At 46.5% G+C, this 15616-nt stretch overlaps 1 protein-coding gene across 6 annotated transcripts in view; it reads right to left on the reverse strand.

The window, feature by feature from the left end:
- GBF1 (golgi brefeldin A resistant guanine nucleotide exchange factor 1) overlaps nucleotides 1–15616 on the reverse strand; it is a 2509897-nt gene that overhangs the window by 2390367 nt on the left and 103914 nt on the right. For all 6 annotated transcript variants that reach the window (XM_086922141.1, XM_086922138.1, XM_086922142.1 and 3 more), the window contains exon 4: nucleotides 6346–6477. In XM_086922141.1, coding sequence (XP_086778267.1) covers nucleotides 6346–6477 — 132 coding nt within the window. The remainder of the gene's footprint in view (nucleotides 1–6345; nucleotides 6478–15616) is intronic.

The following is a 15616-nucleotide window of genomic DNA, read 5'->3' on the forward strand; positions in this document are numbered from 1 at the left end:
TTAGGAGGCAGGCTAGAATTGGCATGGCCAGGGCACCCTGTGGCGGTCTGGGGCCAAGCGCTCTGTGGGCCACACAGCATAGCATCTCCTAGACAGCATCTCCTAGACACTCTTCAATTTGAGTCATTGTGGTGGATTCTGGTATTTCCACAATGCGCAGATTGTGCCGCGATCTTGCTTCTAGATTCTCATTTTTGTTCTCGATGATCTCCAGTACTTTTTCCATCCGGAGTAACTGTTCTCAAGTTGCGATGCCCTCATCCTCGAGCGTCGAGGTGCGCTGCTCGACCTGTACAAGACTTCATCGTGATTGGATACCTTATCCCTGAGCCTGTGCAGCCGATCAGATATGGAATCCATTTTCAAGTCAATAGCCATGAGGGATTGTTTGAGGTCTTTAAACATTTCCCTTATGTTCGGCTCTGGTGCAGACTCAGCACCTATGTTGTCCTCAGTCTGCTCTTCAGCCAGTGGGGGGGGCGCCACCCCAGGGAGCCCAGCGCGGCTCAAACATCTTGCCCATATCGACCACTCCGCCCTAAGTTCGGAGGGAGGTATTGCAGACCTACACAGCAAATGTTAAGTATCACAACTACAGGTGAAGACGCTCTCACCTTCCACCTGCCCTTGAGCTGCCACCATACGGCAGCACGTTGCAAATCCTGAGCCCAGGATGGAATCAGCTTTCAAAATGGGGGAAATCTGAATCTCCACAGGGCAACTTCCTCTGTGCCTCCTGGAGGAGGGGGGGATAATTAGAACTTATCAGACCCTATGCTGCCATCCTGTCATCCAGCTGTGCTCTGTGTGCAGGGCTCGGGTACTCAAGAGTCTCCCAGGGCGTCTCCCAGGGCCTGCTAGCTTGCCCAGCGTTCCTCCAGGGCCAAGGGCCACAACCCTTCCAGATCAATGGCCTCTACACAGGCAAGCTGCCCGCAGGACGCAGCAGTGAACAGGGGGAAGCTGGCACCTTTAGGTTCTCCGCTCCGCCGCCTGCCGTAGTGTGTTCAGGGTGACAAGGCCGCTGCCACCTGCTGTGCTACCTCCCCGCTGCACTCCTCACCTGGCCAACTTCCCACTGCAGGTTAGTGTGGGCGGTGAAGGAACCTCTGTGGCCCGGCAAGTCAGCCCCCAGGTCGCCTCACGATACAGCACCAACTCCAACAGTGCATCCACAGCTTCCCTTGGCCGGGCCGCACCCGCAAGTGGCCCCAGACAGTGTGGCTTACTTCCCGCATCTGCGCCTTCCCGCGGGGAGGCAGCACCGCTCTTCTCTGCTCTGCTCTCCGGCAGACTCTGGTCCGCCACAGCCGCCCGAGCCACCTCCAGCATTCAGCCAGGGGCTTCGCAGTCACAGGACCAGCCCCTGGATTGCTGACTTTTTCTCGGACTGGTCAGGGCTGACCATTGCCTGTAAACGACACTTCTTTGTGACCTCGGTGCCGAAGCGGAACATTGTTTGCACTGGAGACCTTGGGTGGTTGGGATAACTGTGCATTAGTGCCCACGTTCCCTTTCAGTGGGCTTATGCTTTTTGGGGTTGGGGGTGTGCATGGGGCTGGTGCCATGGCTCTTCTCCGTTTTTTCCCATTTTTGGGGTTCTTCTTGGGGCGACAGGCATGCCTATGGGGGGGGGGGGGGGGGGGGCTGTGGCCTTCCGCTGGTATGCAGGGTGGGGGGTTGGGGGAGGCGAGTGTTTTATGTTCTTCTGTGTTTCTATGGCCCTCTATCTTTCTTTTCTTATCTCTTTTCTGTTTTTATATATCTTATTCTTTCATTGGGGATCGGGGTTCAGCACAATTGGGGAGTTTCACGCAATGTGTCTCTCTGAGACCTAACTATGGATCTTGGCCTCCTGAGATTGGGACACTGTAATTTGTCAAGTGATTGCTGTTCATTATGCTTCCCGATTTGTGCTCCTTCCATGATGACACTCAATTGTGGCGAGATGTGGTGCTGGCGATTTACTGCATTGTATACTGTTCTATCCTGATTCTATAAGGCCAGGACCAATGTGTTGCTTCACGATATCCTGATACCATTTATCCTTCAGACTCTTAATTTGAAAATTAGACCGCAGTACCTCTGTAATGGATCCTTAAAGCCTCGTCTTATTGATATGTCCTACATTTGTTGAGCCTTCGGGCTGCGTGCTGGATTGTATGTATAACCTCTTATCAATAAAGGTCTTCCAAAAATTAAAAAAAAAAAAAAAAAAAGAACGGTGGTCTGTATCTCCGGCTTAAATCCTGAGATTCTGAGCCAGGCATGTCGTCTCAGCAAGACACTAGTGTTGATAGCTCTGGCCGCGGTGTCAGCCGCGTCCAGTGCACATTTAATAGAAGCATTGGATATCAGCTTCCCCTCTTGGATGAGCATCTCAGCTGCCTCTTTGTATTCGTCTGGCAGGTGCTGCAACAGGGTCTCCAGTGTGTCATAGTGTGCCTTGTCATACCTTGCTAGAAGTGCTTGTGTATTTGAAATGCGCCAGATATTGGCCGCTTGAGCTGCCACCCTTTTCCCCGATGCCTCAAACACCTTAGATTCCTTATCTGGGGGAGGAGCATCACCCGTTGTTTGTGAGTTAGCCCTCTTCCGGGCATTAGAAACAACAAGAGAGTCCAGAGGCAACTGTCCCTTGATGTAAGGAGGGTCACTAGGTGCTGGTTTATACTTCGTCTCAATTCTAGGGTTTATCACCCAGGCTCTCGTAGACTCTTTAAATATCTCTGCAGCATGCTTCAAGACACCCTTCAACATAGGCAGAGTCTTGACAGTCCTCTGAGACGGAAAAGGTGTCAAAAAGAAAGTCCACTTCAATGGGGTCAGCATGGAGCTGGACGTCATGATTTTTAGCTGCCCTTTCAACGAGGGCATTAAACGTTGCTGAATCCTCTGTAGGCGACGTTTTCACAGCATACATTTGAGTGTCTGGGGTAGAGTGAGGATCACCTGGGTCAGCACCAGCTGCCCAGGGTTCATTGGTATCATCTGGCTTAGTGTAGACAGGATAGCTGTACTTATCATCATCATCATCATCACCTTCCCCAGCGTCCACATCTGAATAGGTGGGTGAGACATCATGGCCATGTGGAGAAATTGGTTCCACAAGAACAGGAGTCGAAGTGGAATCCTTCTTTTTCTTCAGTGGAATTTTATAGGACTCCATTGGCTGTTCCGGGGCAATTTTCAGCTTATGAAGGGAAAGTCTGCCTGTTTCGGCATCGATAAAATGTTCTTGCTGTTCTTCCAACGAAGATTGTCGATGCTTTAAGGCCAGGACCACCGTCGTCGACTTCGGCACCGAGGACACCTTCTCGGGCACGTTGGTGACCATCCTAGGGGTGAAAGCCTTTTGCACCACTTTCGGCGGCAACGTGAAGGGAATGGGCGTCGACGCTTTCTGAAGTTTATCGACCGGCTTCGAAGGTGGAGGATCTTTTGGCCTGACACTTGAGGCCTTTTCCTTGATGCGCTTCAGGGAGTCCGCCACTTGCTTGGAGAAAGCGGCGGCTGCGTCGAGTCGACTGAATCCTTCGAGGCACCACTAGGCGTGGACTCGTGGGTTGGGCCGCTCTTGGCCTAGTCTTGTCGACGCGGAGTCTCGAGAACCTTCGGATCACCAAGCCCTCTGTTGGTGTCGACCGTCTTCAGCGACGATTTGCTCGGCTCGACTGCCTTGACCTTTGTCTTCGGCGTGCCAGACTTCGTCTCGACGCCCTTGAGCTGTTAGTTCGGATCGACAACGCCCTTCTGCTTCGTCGGTGCAGATAGGTCCGAGGGCTTTGATCCGACCAAAGCAATATGCACTTTTGGTTTCGAGGGGGGGCACCAGTGCTTTCACTTGCGTCGAGACCGGTGTCTTCACTTTCGGTTTCGATTTCGCAGGGTGCGGCTCAATAACAATGTCCGAAGGCGGGGCTGTAGAACCCACTGGAAGATCTTGGGTAAGGCCTAGTGGCGATCCCTCGACCTGAGCCTTTTGAAGCGTTTCGGCCCCAACGTCAGTTTGAGTTAGCTCTTCGCTCGAGCTATCTTCCATGGCCCCAAAGGCCCCATAGTCGTCTCCTACCTCGTCGACGACTTCTTCCGCTTCAAGCATTTCAACGTCCGTGTCATAGTTGTAGTCGACCTCCGACGCGGGATTCGACCGGTTCTCACTAACTTCCCGGTCAGCTCCATCATCATCCCCGGCATCGAATATGTTCACAGGCGCCGGTGCCGTCTGCTGGGCCTCCTGGTGCGCAGCGCGACGATGCATAAAAGTCTTCTTGGATCGAAATCTTGAACAAGCCATGCAGCTGACTTCATCATGATCCGGCGACAGACACTTGTTGCACACCGGGTGGACGTCGATGTGGGGATACTTGGAGTTGCACACAGGACATCTCTTGAATGGACTCCGGTCCATGATGGTCCGTCGATAAGGTCTGTGGCGTCGACTGGGCCTTCAGCGTCGAAAGCACGCAGCTCTCTGGAATCCGGCTCTGAACCGAGCTGGAAGAATCGGGCACCGAACGCAAGACTATACCGACGAAAAAACTAAAGGCCTTTTGGCCTTAAGAAAGTTTTATATCGATCCCGACTAGTGAACCAATATACATCCGAACCCAATGGTGGAAAAAACCAATCTGAGGATCGAGTCGATGCCCATGCGCACTGTAGTCCAGGGGAGGAGCCACTTATCTCGTGATACTTCGAAGACTCTTCCAGGACAACAATGTGCGATCATCCGGACCCAACACTAGGCGGCGATCTATGCACAGATATGAATTCAGCAGCCCACATGCCTCGAACATGGCTAACTCACCTGCAGCTGTCCGTCCTCCAAGACTATAATTTAAAGTACCAAAAGTCAAATGAGACTGGTCTATTCAGAATGGACTAGGGCACTCACCTAAGGAGATTATGCAAATATTGGGAATTCAGGTGTTCTTTATGTCTCACTACGGAACAGAATTAGGCTGTAACAAATGATTATAAGGCGAGGCCCCACACACCATCCTGAGTGTCATGCTTCATCATCTACCTGCTCATCTACTGCTGTCCAATGTCAGGTGTGGAGAGCTTAATCAATCCTTTTATTTCATTTTGCATTCTAACACTAGAAGTCCCGTTTCTACTTTGTGGTGGAGAAACTACAAGTTATTCAAAGGTAAGAAACGAACATGGCTGGATCATCTACTCATGCCTGACATGGGAAAACCTGAGCTAGTGGATTGCTCTCCTGCACTATTTAAAGGAACTTTACTTGATGGTACAAGCATTGGAGTCTGTCATTTCTGCACCTGATGATGTGGGCGCTAGTGGAGCAAACATCTCAAGAGGCTGTTATTACTTTTTAGTGTTTAATACAAATACATTAGAATATCTGACTGAAAGGCGATCACATGCAACTAATAGAGAGTCAAAATGCACCTTTTACATTTAATTTGAAGTGGCATAACTCACTGACTGTGGTAGCTCATGCACTGTTATCGTTTGCATAATGCATTGTTGCAACTCTGACACGTGCAACCCTAGCTGCAGTGCACAAAGCCCTTTATTGCTCCACACAGACAAAAAACATTACAGGAAACATTTGTTAGGACCATAGTCAACTTGCTTAACAGCAATGCAAACCATAAATTGCACAGTAAATGCACTGCTTATTACCTTTCAATATTTATACCAGTAACTAACACACACAAGTATAACCTAAATAAATATAATTATACACTCAAATACTACATTTATAATCATTAATTTCATGCTGTTATGGGTAAAGTATGCAATTTCCTTTGCAAGATTATGAAGATAAGTAACTGTCACATCAAGGGTGCAATTTCACTGCCTGAATGCTTGGCTGGAGTTTTGTGTTATTATGGGATGGTCTCGTACACCCATGAACATGCACAACTCTTGATTGGGTCTGGGAGATTTTTTTGCAAGGATAATGGCTGATAGAATAGATATGTAAGTATTATATGAACAAGGTTAGATATGTAAAGGTTCAAAGGAGTATCACGTCAATAAAGATCACTATGATAGAGGAGGTGGTCAAGATTTTGGGTTGAGTATGCTCCCCTTAGGAAGAGTAGATTTCAGAATCACTACACTTACAGGTCTAACAACGTTTGTCCTGACAATAGGTTATTTAGCGTTCATTAACTTCAGCACAAAGTAACAGACTAGTACTCTACTAATTGTCTGACAACAGTAACAACAGCCAACAACACTTATAAAATGCAATGCTACTTCTCTCTTTTGTGTCAAGTTAAATACATCTAATTCATGCATGCATGCACTCACATATAAATTGCACAGGATATAAAATAGTCACCTTCATGAATAACACAGCCGTACCTATTAGTGCATATGAGAGAAATTTGTTCACAGATGTCAATGCTAAACCAGTGATGGGGCCAGTAGTGTCCTCAGAACGAATGACCTCCAAAAAGGGACGCAGAAAAACATTTGGCTCAATTACGTCAAGTTCTGTAGTGAAAATAAAAATGGTCACAATAAAGTTCTGTTAGGTGCAGAGTCACATTACCTACAAAACATGATACGTCCAATTCAAATCCGGTGTGTTTACAGCTTTCATTTCATTTTATTAAGAGATCAGAGGTAAGTAAATTGCAAACCACAAATTCAAGAAATGGATTTGGGTAAATCACACTCTTATATCACAGCAGCAGGACAATTCAGAAACAAACAAGCAGTGGAAAAGCCACTAGGTCGCACCTTTGGGTACTACTGTAATTGCAATGATTTTTAGTGACGAACTACTGGCATTGCACTTATTTTTAGTGATGCTGTACACCATGGGTATTAGCTATTTTTCTTGGGACCAAAAAGTATGGTCCGTGATGCAGCAGAGGGGCTGCATTGATGCCAGCAGGTCAGGAGACAGGTAGATGTAAGGTGGGTGTAGGTGGAGTGAAGGATATACATGATGTGGACTGCGAGTTGTGGGGTCATTTTGAGCGCTTAATTACATACTGGCCTCGAATTATGCCCCTAGTCTCTAGAAAAGACACAGCTTTGACAATATGGTGCTATGCTTTATTTGAGCCACTGCAATTCTACCACATCCTGGGGTAAGCCTTTATTGCTTGCTATCGTTACCTCTGTGAGTCAAGTGTGCTAAGAAAGTAACTTGATTATTGAATTAGAATGAAATAGAATATTAAGTTTAACAAATCTCCTTATTCTTTTAGTCTTACCTGTAAGCATTAGGATTTCTTAAAAACAAACTCAGATAAGATAGCAAGTGCTGTAAACTCCTTGCTGCTTTGTTGAGGTTTGCACTGTAAGTGTTAATGGAAAATAGGAGCATATTGGATGGTTCTTCTAATTGTCATCTTTAATGCTTATGCACACTCTAGGAAGGTAGGATCCTTCTGCATGGTTAACCCCACTTTTTGCCTGGTGCTGCAATGGTTTCTGACTAGTCTGACTGGTTTCCCTATGTCTAAGGTCACTGCGCTTAAAAACGGCAAGTAACACCTAAAGCAGGCCTTTCAATCCTGAAGGAAGGTTGCTCGGTTTTAAGTGTGAGTGTGCCCCTGCATGAGCAGCACACACTTACAACCTTCGGAGTGTATTCTCTAGGGTTGTAAATGCATCAGCCATTACAATACATAGGGTGACCATGCGTCATTACGCAATGACCATCTCTAACCTGGCTGTAATGAACCCTGTCATGTTTGGTAACAAACATGTTGGAATCATACTCCCACAACGTACACGGTGGTACGATGTGGGGGTATGATTCCATGCACTGTAAAGGTCCTCCAGGAGTATACCAGTGCTACCGGTACCAGTCTTCCAGACCTGGACAGCATAACATGGCTGCTGCCGACCAGAGACACGATTCTGCCCTCCTGCTGCTGCTTAGCCAAGCTTGAGCAGGATAAGGCAGAACAATAGGTATCCGGTCACATTGCAGTGAGGTGTGACCAACTCCTAGACAGAGTTTAGTATATTGGGGTCGGGTGGGAGCGCTTGCCAGCGCCACTCAGTCTGCTTTAAGGGCATATTTGGTGCCCTCCTTGCATAGTCCAGTTCAAACCAGCTCAGGGAGCCATTGGCTCCAGCTCTGGTGTGAAACTGGACAAAGGAAATGAGTCCCCTCCACTGTCCATCCCCTTCCCTGGGAGGGAACCCTGAATCGTCCTAACCCTTTTGTTAGGGTACCCAAGGGCTTACCTGAGGGTGGGTTCCTAGATTCGTCATGGGACAAGTTTCATTTCAAGACACCACTTCTTCAACCATCTGGGCACTCTAAGCTTCGCTCTGGACATCAAGGCTGCAACTGGGAAGGCTGATCCAGGGCTCCCATGGACTCTGAAAGGCTCAGCAACACAGGTGGTGGTTCTCCACATCCCTCAAGGCCTGTCTGTCCTCTCACCAATGTTGAGGCCAGTAACCCTCGTCGGAGCTGCAGGAACCGAACCCCTGCAGTTGCAAAGGCTTGTTGGCTTCCCTCTACCAAGATCATTGGGCTCCGAGTAGCCCTGACCTCAAGCATCTCCTGTGACCAAGATCTTTGTCCTCACCGAATCACTTGCATCGTGGGCCTGCATCTTTGATGGGATAGTCTAGATCCTCTTGCAACTCCATTACCTCCGGCCTGTGTGTCCTTCTGAGGGTCCCCCGATTGCTCAGGCCTGCCCTGACTCCCCTGCTTGGGGTTAGTCACCTGTGCCTTTCTGGTCCCGACACTATACCTTCTTCACTTTCCACACTGGTTGCAGTTGCAAAGGCTTGTTGGTACTTCTGATGGACACCGACCCCTCGACTCTAGACATCCGACGTGGGGCGGCTCGTTTAGGGCACCTGGTCTTCACTGCGTCGCCTGGTCCGCATAGCTGCAGTTTCAAGCTTACTGTCAACTCTCCTGCAACCTTCGACTTCAGTGGGCATTCATCTTCCGGGCCTCCTGGTCACTTCCAAGTGGCATAGACTCTGTCCCCCCTTCTCATCCCGAATCCATCTTTGGGTTCCACCAGACACTTTAACCTTCTCCAGCAGAGGCATCTTCCTGAAGTACTCCACTGAGTTTGATGACTGTATCCAAAGCCACTTCACACCTATGCACCCGGCTTCCCTCGTGTTGGTATCCTGGTCCCTAGGGTATTCACGGGTGGGGTGGCATTATGTCTTCCACAGGATTTCATCAGGGTCCACTGGGAAGCGCCAATCTTTAAAACTGCAACCGCGACTTACCCATTGACTTGTATGGAGTCTGCTGTCATGTTCCCACTCTGTATCAAAAATGATAGGTTCCCCTTAAATGAATCAAGGAAACTAAGGTTGGAACACCTAAAAGAATTACTATCCCCTTGATCTAAATCCACAATTTAGTACACCAATAAACAGTATGTAGCCAAATATTAAGAAAATAGCTGTATTATTTAGTCAATAAAGAAAACAACAAAAAAATATATTTGCAATTTATATTAAAAGCACAATAAATTACACATTCAATAAAGGATCAATTAAAAGAATTAAACACAAAATGCAATAAAATTAAATACAAAATCAATTATGACCCGCATAATCAAGGAAACACACACCAGAAACATGTAAGACATGAGAAATTGTTCAATACAGTTGGTACATCCAATTGCCAATGATGACACTTTGTTTTATACAATGATTAAATCTGTGTTCCAACAGAAGTGCCAGGATCATGGATTGTACAGGAAAAATGCGTTGACGCATTTCGATGGATACGTTAAATTACACCATCAATTTCAAGCAAACAACTACTGAGAGAACAGACTTAGACCGTTGCCCACTTTCAAACAACAAGCTAGTGATAGCAAGGGTAAGAGTTAACCATTATTAGATGGCCGGTGATAATTCCAACCCGGCGAACACGGGTGAAAAGAAAGGGTTGTAGGAGAAGGATCTCAAAGGAATGGAACAACGGGCGGGTCCGATGGCTGTCCGTAAGTAGAAGCCGTGTGGTAATCGTGCTGTGCTTCCGAAGTTAACTCTTACCGCCCACAGCCCTGAAGAGTCACAGGCTTAAGGCTTGCTTGACGAAACGCGTGCGTCCTGCCGGAGAGGAAGGAGCAGATCCAGTCGAGGGCCTTGTCCTGGATTCCTGCGTCGTAGAGTCTGCGTATTAGGGTGCGGTGGGAGACTGTGTTGAACGCCGCTGATAGGTCTAGAAGGATGAGGGCTACTGTTTCTCCTTTGTCCAGTAGGGTGCGGATGTCGTCTTTTGCGGCGAGGAGGGCGGTTTCCGTACTGTGGTTTTTTCTGAAGCCGGATTGGGAGGAGTCGAGGATGTTGTGTTCTTCAATGAATGTGGCGAGTTGGCTGTTGATGGCTTTCTCAATGACTTTCGCTGGGAAAGGGAGCAGGGAGATGGGTCTGTAGTTTTTTAAGTCCGCTGAGGGTTCCTTCAGGAGGGGGTTGACCTCGGCGTGTTTCCAGTCGTCGGGGAACGAGGCGGTCGCCAGGGAGGGCGGGGGTCCGTGGGGGCCCCTGAGTGGATTGACTTTATTGTCTTCAGTGTGTCTTTGGTGGTGAGGGCTGTCCAGTCATCAATCGCTGGTTTCCGGGTGTCGGGGGTGGTTGGTGAGGGTTCAGTGTGTTGGTTGTCTTCGTCGAAGTTGTCGTAGATGCTCTTGATATTGTGATGGAAAAAGGTGCTGAGTTTGTCGCAGAGGTCTTGTGAGGGAAGGATGTCGGTAGACTCGCTGGTGGGTTGGGCGAACTCCTTGATGATGCTGAAGAGTTCCTTGCGGTTGTGTGCGTGGGTGGAGATTCTGTCTTCAATCGCTTTTTTCCTCGTTTCTCTGATGAGTTGATGGTGAGCATTGGTGGCGGCTCTGAAGTTGTTGTGGGCTTCTGTGGATTTGGTGTTTCTCCAGGCCTTTTCGAGGCAGCGTCATGTGCGCCTGGACTCTCGAAGTTCGGTGGTAAACCATCTGGCTTTCTTGGTACGGGTATTGTTGTTTTTCTTGAGGGGGGTTATGGTGTTGGTGCTGTCAGAGAAAGAAAAGTAAACATCAACCTCCCCTTAAAAAACAGCTATCTGTCAGAAGGCAGGGCCTGACATAGGACCTGTGTCTTTTAACGCACAGTAAATGTGACCATGTAAAAAAAAAAAACATATTGGCCTCTTTATTGCTCTTTCGACTTCTGAACGCTAGCTTGGTTATTTTTAGGGAGCTTCAGCACCATTTATTCCCCTACTTTGGTACTTATGGTGTGGGTGTGAAATTAAGGAATAGTTTCATATACTGGTAAAGAGCCCCGAACAAAATATACAAGGGAGTAAAGATCATTGTTCCTCAAAGACAAGCATGATTGATGAACTGGTAGTGCCAGAGAGAAGTAGAATAAAGCAGAAAGATCAGAGGCAGGAAACCTTTACAAAGACATAAAGCACATTTACTGCTTCCTGAGCTAGCACACAAGAGAGACAGCTGAAAACATATGCACTCTCATTAAGTGCATCACAAAAATAAAACAAAGGAGATTCCGGAAAGCGAGCACTCATTAAACAATTAAGGGAGCAAGTCAGACAGTGGTAAACAGTGTATGCTCTACAGGAGGGACAAAGAAAGCAAGCAAAGACAGAGCCAATGATAAGCAATGGACATAATGCACTCCAAGTTAAGCTTTCAGCATGCACCCAATGTGTCTTAGCACCCAGACAGCTGAGCTTTCTGGTAGGCTTCAACCTAAAAAAAAGATCTGGTGTATGAAGTAATTAACTCGAGAGCACTGCATCGCTGCTTACTTAAATGGAGATAAAAAATGTGGCCTGATTCATAGCAATACTTTATATTCAAAGCTAGCTGTCCATTAAAGAAATGACCACCTAGCCACAGGGCGGGCTATCACTGAATTTAATTGGGTTGTCTAAGGAGGCTTTACCTGGATTTAAGGAGCAAACTATTTAATAGGTCCTGTTTTATCACCTAATATGGACTTAAAAACGAAGGCTCTAGTACTAGTATTGGAGGGAGTGAAGGCCCTTGATTCATTTACAGTCGATCAGTCTAGTTTGGCAGCTCCCTGTATTTAATTAATTTTATTTCTAGATACAGCCGGGGGTAGGGGGTGGGTATTTGTGTACGGGGTAACCAAGTACTATATAACATTGAACAGGGATAATTAGAACAGGCGAAACTGATGCAATTTACACTATCCATGGATGAGTCATACACTAGTACAAAGTGAGACACATTCAGCAAGGGGCGAGAGAGACACTCTACGGATACAGGTGACCAATGCCGATTAAATAAGAAAATGAATTACTTATCTGTACAGTATTGGTATGTCTCATAGACTCACATGCTTGAAATATTCCTCGAAGTGAGAATCCCATGATATTATGTCATAGCAATCATATTAAAGAATTGGCTACAATAGACTAACAATGTGGCATACACCTTGGGTGTGGGTGAAAAGAGCGATTAGACTCCATCCAGGCACTGCGTGCGGCTGGGTGAACAAACTTCTGCAGCTAATAGACATCGATAGTGCATTGTGATGCTGTGATTTAATATTATAAGTCCAAATGTAGAGGCCAATGTAATACTTTTTCTGTTATATCAATGTTGAGTTACAAGCAGCCTAATCCTATACTTATCAGGTTCATGACTATATTCTGAAAACACTGTTTTTCACTGTAAAGCAGTTATATTTACTTTAGAGATGTCTTACTTGATACTGTGGCCCATGCGCCATAACTAACTTGTAATGCGAGCACTGTGTGATTGAAACACCTGTATTATGATGGAATCTTATAACCCTTTTTTAAAAAAATCAATAAACACATTTAAACAAACAAAAAAAGCTTTCGCTACAATGGCACTAGGCCATGAACTGAATAGCTTATCTATTACTTGTTTTTGTTGTAAAAAGGACCAAGATTAGTCTACACTACAACCAATCAGGCGACAGCACACTCTAGAACCTTACCCACAGATTTTCTTCATATTTTCAAGCACAAGTGGAAATAAATATATTCCCAACTAGTAAAGGGGAGCCTCTAGGGAAAGAGGGTAGGTTGCATGTTAATCTATGAAACATACCAATACTGGAGAAGTACAGTTAAAGAGAAGTGACTTATTTAATTCACCAGTATTCGATCTTTCATAGATTCACATGCTTAAATCAGAATAGTTAGCAGTAAGGATTAGTTACTTACCTGTAATCCTAGTTCTATTCCAGGGGTATCCTCATCAAAGTCATAAGCATTAGAATATTCCCGCCCATGTTCGGGACCCCGGAAACACTATATTATATGTGATATATATATATATATATATATATATACACACAATAGCAGCCAAATAACATCAGAGCTGAAATATGCTGTGAAGAATTTCCACCATACATGAATTATCAGCATTAGAAACATGAGAAACAACACCAAAGATTGTTTAGAAACTGTTTTAATGCTCAGAAAACAGTAGAAATTCTCATAACTCACTGGAAGCATAGGAAGCTCACAGGCTGCATTGCAAACACACAGTCTAAAAAGACTGAAAAGCTAACCTGTAGCTGAATAGCAATAAACTGACACCGTGCCTTTAAGGCACTCATGACCCCCTGTATCCCATCAAGCCCCAGGGGTGACAGTTAGGTCAGTTGTTCTTTTCGGAGACTGAAAACAAACCCAGTAACAAATAGGTTAACAATATCTCCTTATTAAAGAGTATCCTTTGCCCGGGGAGGCGGGAGGGTTGCTTATGACTTTGATGAGGATACCTCTGGAAGAGAACTAGGATTACAGGTAAGTAACTAATCCTTCTCTTCCAGGGGATCCTCATCAATAGTCATAAGCATTAGAATAGAATAGCAGCCTCCCCTCTTCCCTGCGGGCAAAGGAATGATAAGACAGTAATCTCATCAACAAGTCTGAGTAGGCCATAGGCTACCCAAACAGATTGCTCAAGGAGGCTTGCCCTACTTGAGTATCGGCCCTGGAATCAGATTCGAGACAGTAATGCCTCGTAAAGGTATGAACCGATTTCCAGGTTGCAGCCTTGCATATTTCCGACATTGGAATGTCATGGAAGAAAGCTACTGTAGCGGCTTTCCCTCTAGTGGAATGTGCTTTGGGTGACACCAACAAAGGCTTGCCTGCAAGCTGATAGGCCAATTTAATGCAAGAGACAATCCATCTGGAGATGGACCTCTTGGCCGCTGGAAAACCTGTCCTCATTGAACCATAGTTCACAAACAGTTGATTCGTTTTCCTAATCCCTTTAGTCTTTTCCAAATAAAACTTGAGCACTCTCTTAAGATCTAAGGAGTGAAGTGACCACTCGGCTGGGGTCGTAGGATTTGGAAAGAACGAAGGGAGGGAAATGGACTGATTTATATGAAAATCAGAAATGACTTAAGGCAAGAAAGATGGATGAGCCCTTAGGACTACTCTGTTGTGGTGGAAAACAGTATATGGTTCCTTCGCACAGAGTGCTTGTATCTCGCTTACTCTGCGCGCAGAGGTAATTGCCACCAAAAAGGATGCCTTCCAAGAGAGATGTTGCAAGGAGGCCTTGTGGATGGGCTCGAAAGGAGGTGACATTAAACCGGATAGAACCAGGTTTAATTCCCATGGAGGAGAAGGATTTCGCACAGGGGGTTTACACTTTTTTCAACCCCTGGAGGAAGTCCTTAACCACTGGAACCTGAAAGAAAGAAATCTGATTAGGTGATTTTCTGTATGCTACTATGGCTGACAAATGCACTCTAATAGAAGTGTACTTTAAACCAGCAGTTGCCAGGGAAAGGAGGTATGGTAAGATGACCTACTCCTGCCCTTTAGTCGGATCTAAGTGATGATCCCCACACCACAAGTAAAACCTTTTCCACTTGAACACATAGGACGCTCTCGTGGAAGGTCTCTTAGCCTCCTTTAAAATGTTCATGCATTCGGGAGGCAAGTTCAAATGTCCATATTGCAGGACCTCAGGAGCCATGCTGTTAGGTTCAGTAATGGGAGGTTGGGATGCATTATCCCGTTCATCTTGCTCAACAGGTCCGGCATGCAAGGGAGTCGTTTGTGTGGACACACAGACAGATGTAGAAGGTCCGGGTACCACCACTGCTGCGGCAAATCCGGAGCTATCAAGATCATTTCCATGTTCGACCTGAGGAGCTTGGAAAGTACTCTCGGAATCAGAGCCAGGGGAGGAAACGCGTATGCGAATGTCCCTGACCAATTCATCAGTAGAGCATTCCCCTGTGTTCCTGGCCGGTGCAACCTGGACGCAAAGGCGTGGCATTTGGCGTTTGTCATCTGCAAACAAGTCTATGGATGGACGACCCCACGAAAACGAAAAAGCTCTTCTACTACTTCGTCGTTTAGCACCCAGTCTGGCTGATCTTCGAAGTGCCTGCTGAGTGCGTCTGCTTTTACGTTCAACTCGCCCAGAAGGTGCACTGCCACTACTGTGAGGCCTCGAGAGAGAGAGAAGCCAATGCAAGATTGTCTGAGCCTCTCGAGAGAGTGGGCGAGATATTGTGCCTTCTTGTTTGTTCAGATAGAACATGGTGGTCGTATTGTCCGTCTCAACTAGGACTGAGTTGGACTCTATCGCGGGAAAGAAAGCTTTGAGAGCCAGGAATACCGCTCTGAGCTCCAGCATGT

The sequence above is a fragment of the Lissotriton vulgaris genome, chromosome 5 (assembly GCF_964263255.1).
Source record: "Lissotriton vulgaris chromosome 5, aLisVul1.2, whole genome shotgun sequence".
In the NCBI taxonomy this organism is placed as follows: domain Eukaryota; kingdom Metazoa; phylum Chordata; class Amphibia; order Caudata; family Salamandridae; genus Lissotriton; species Lissotriton vulgaris.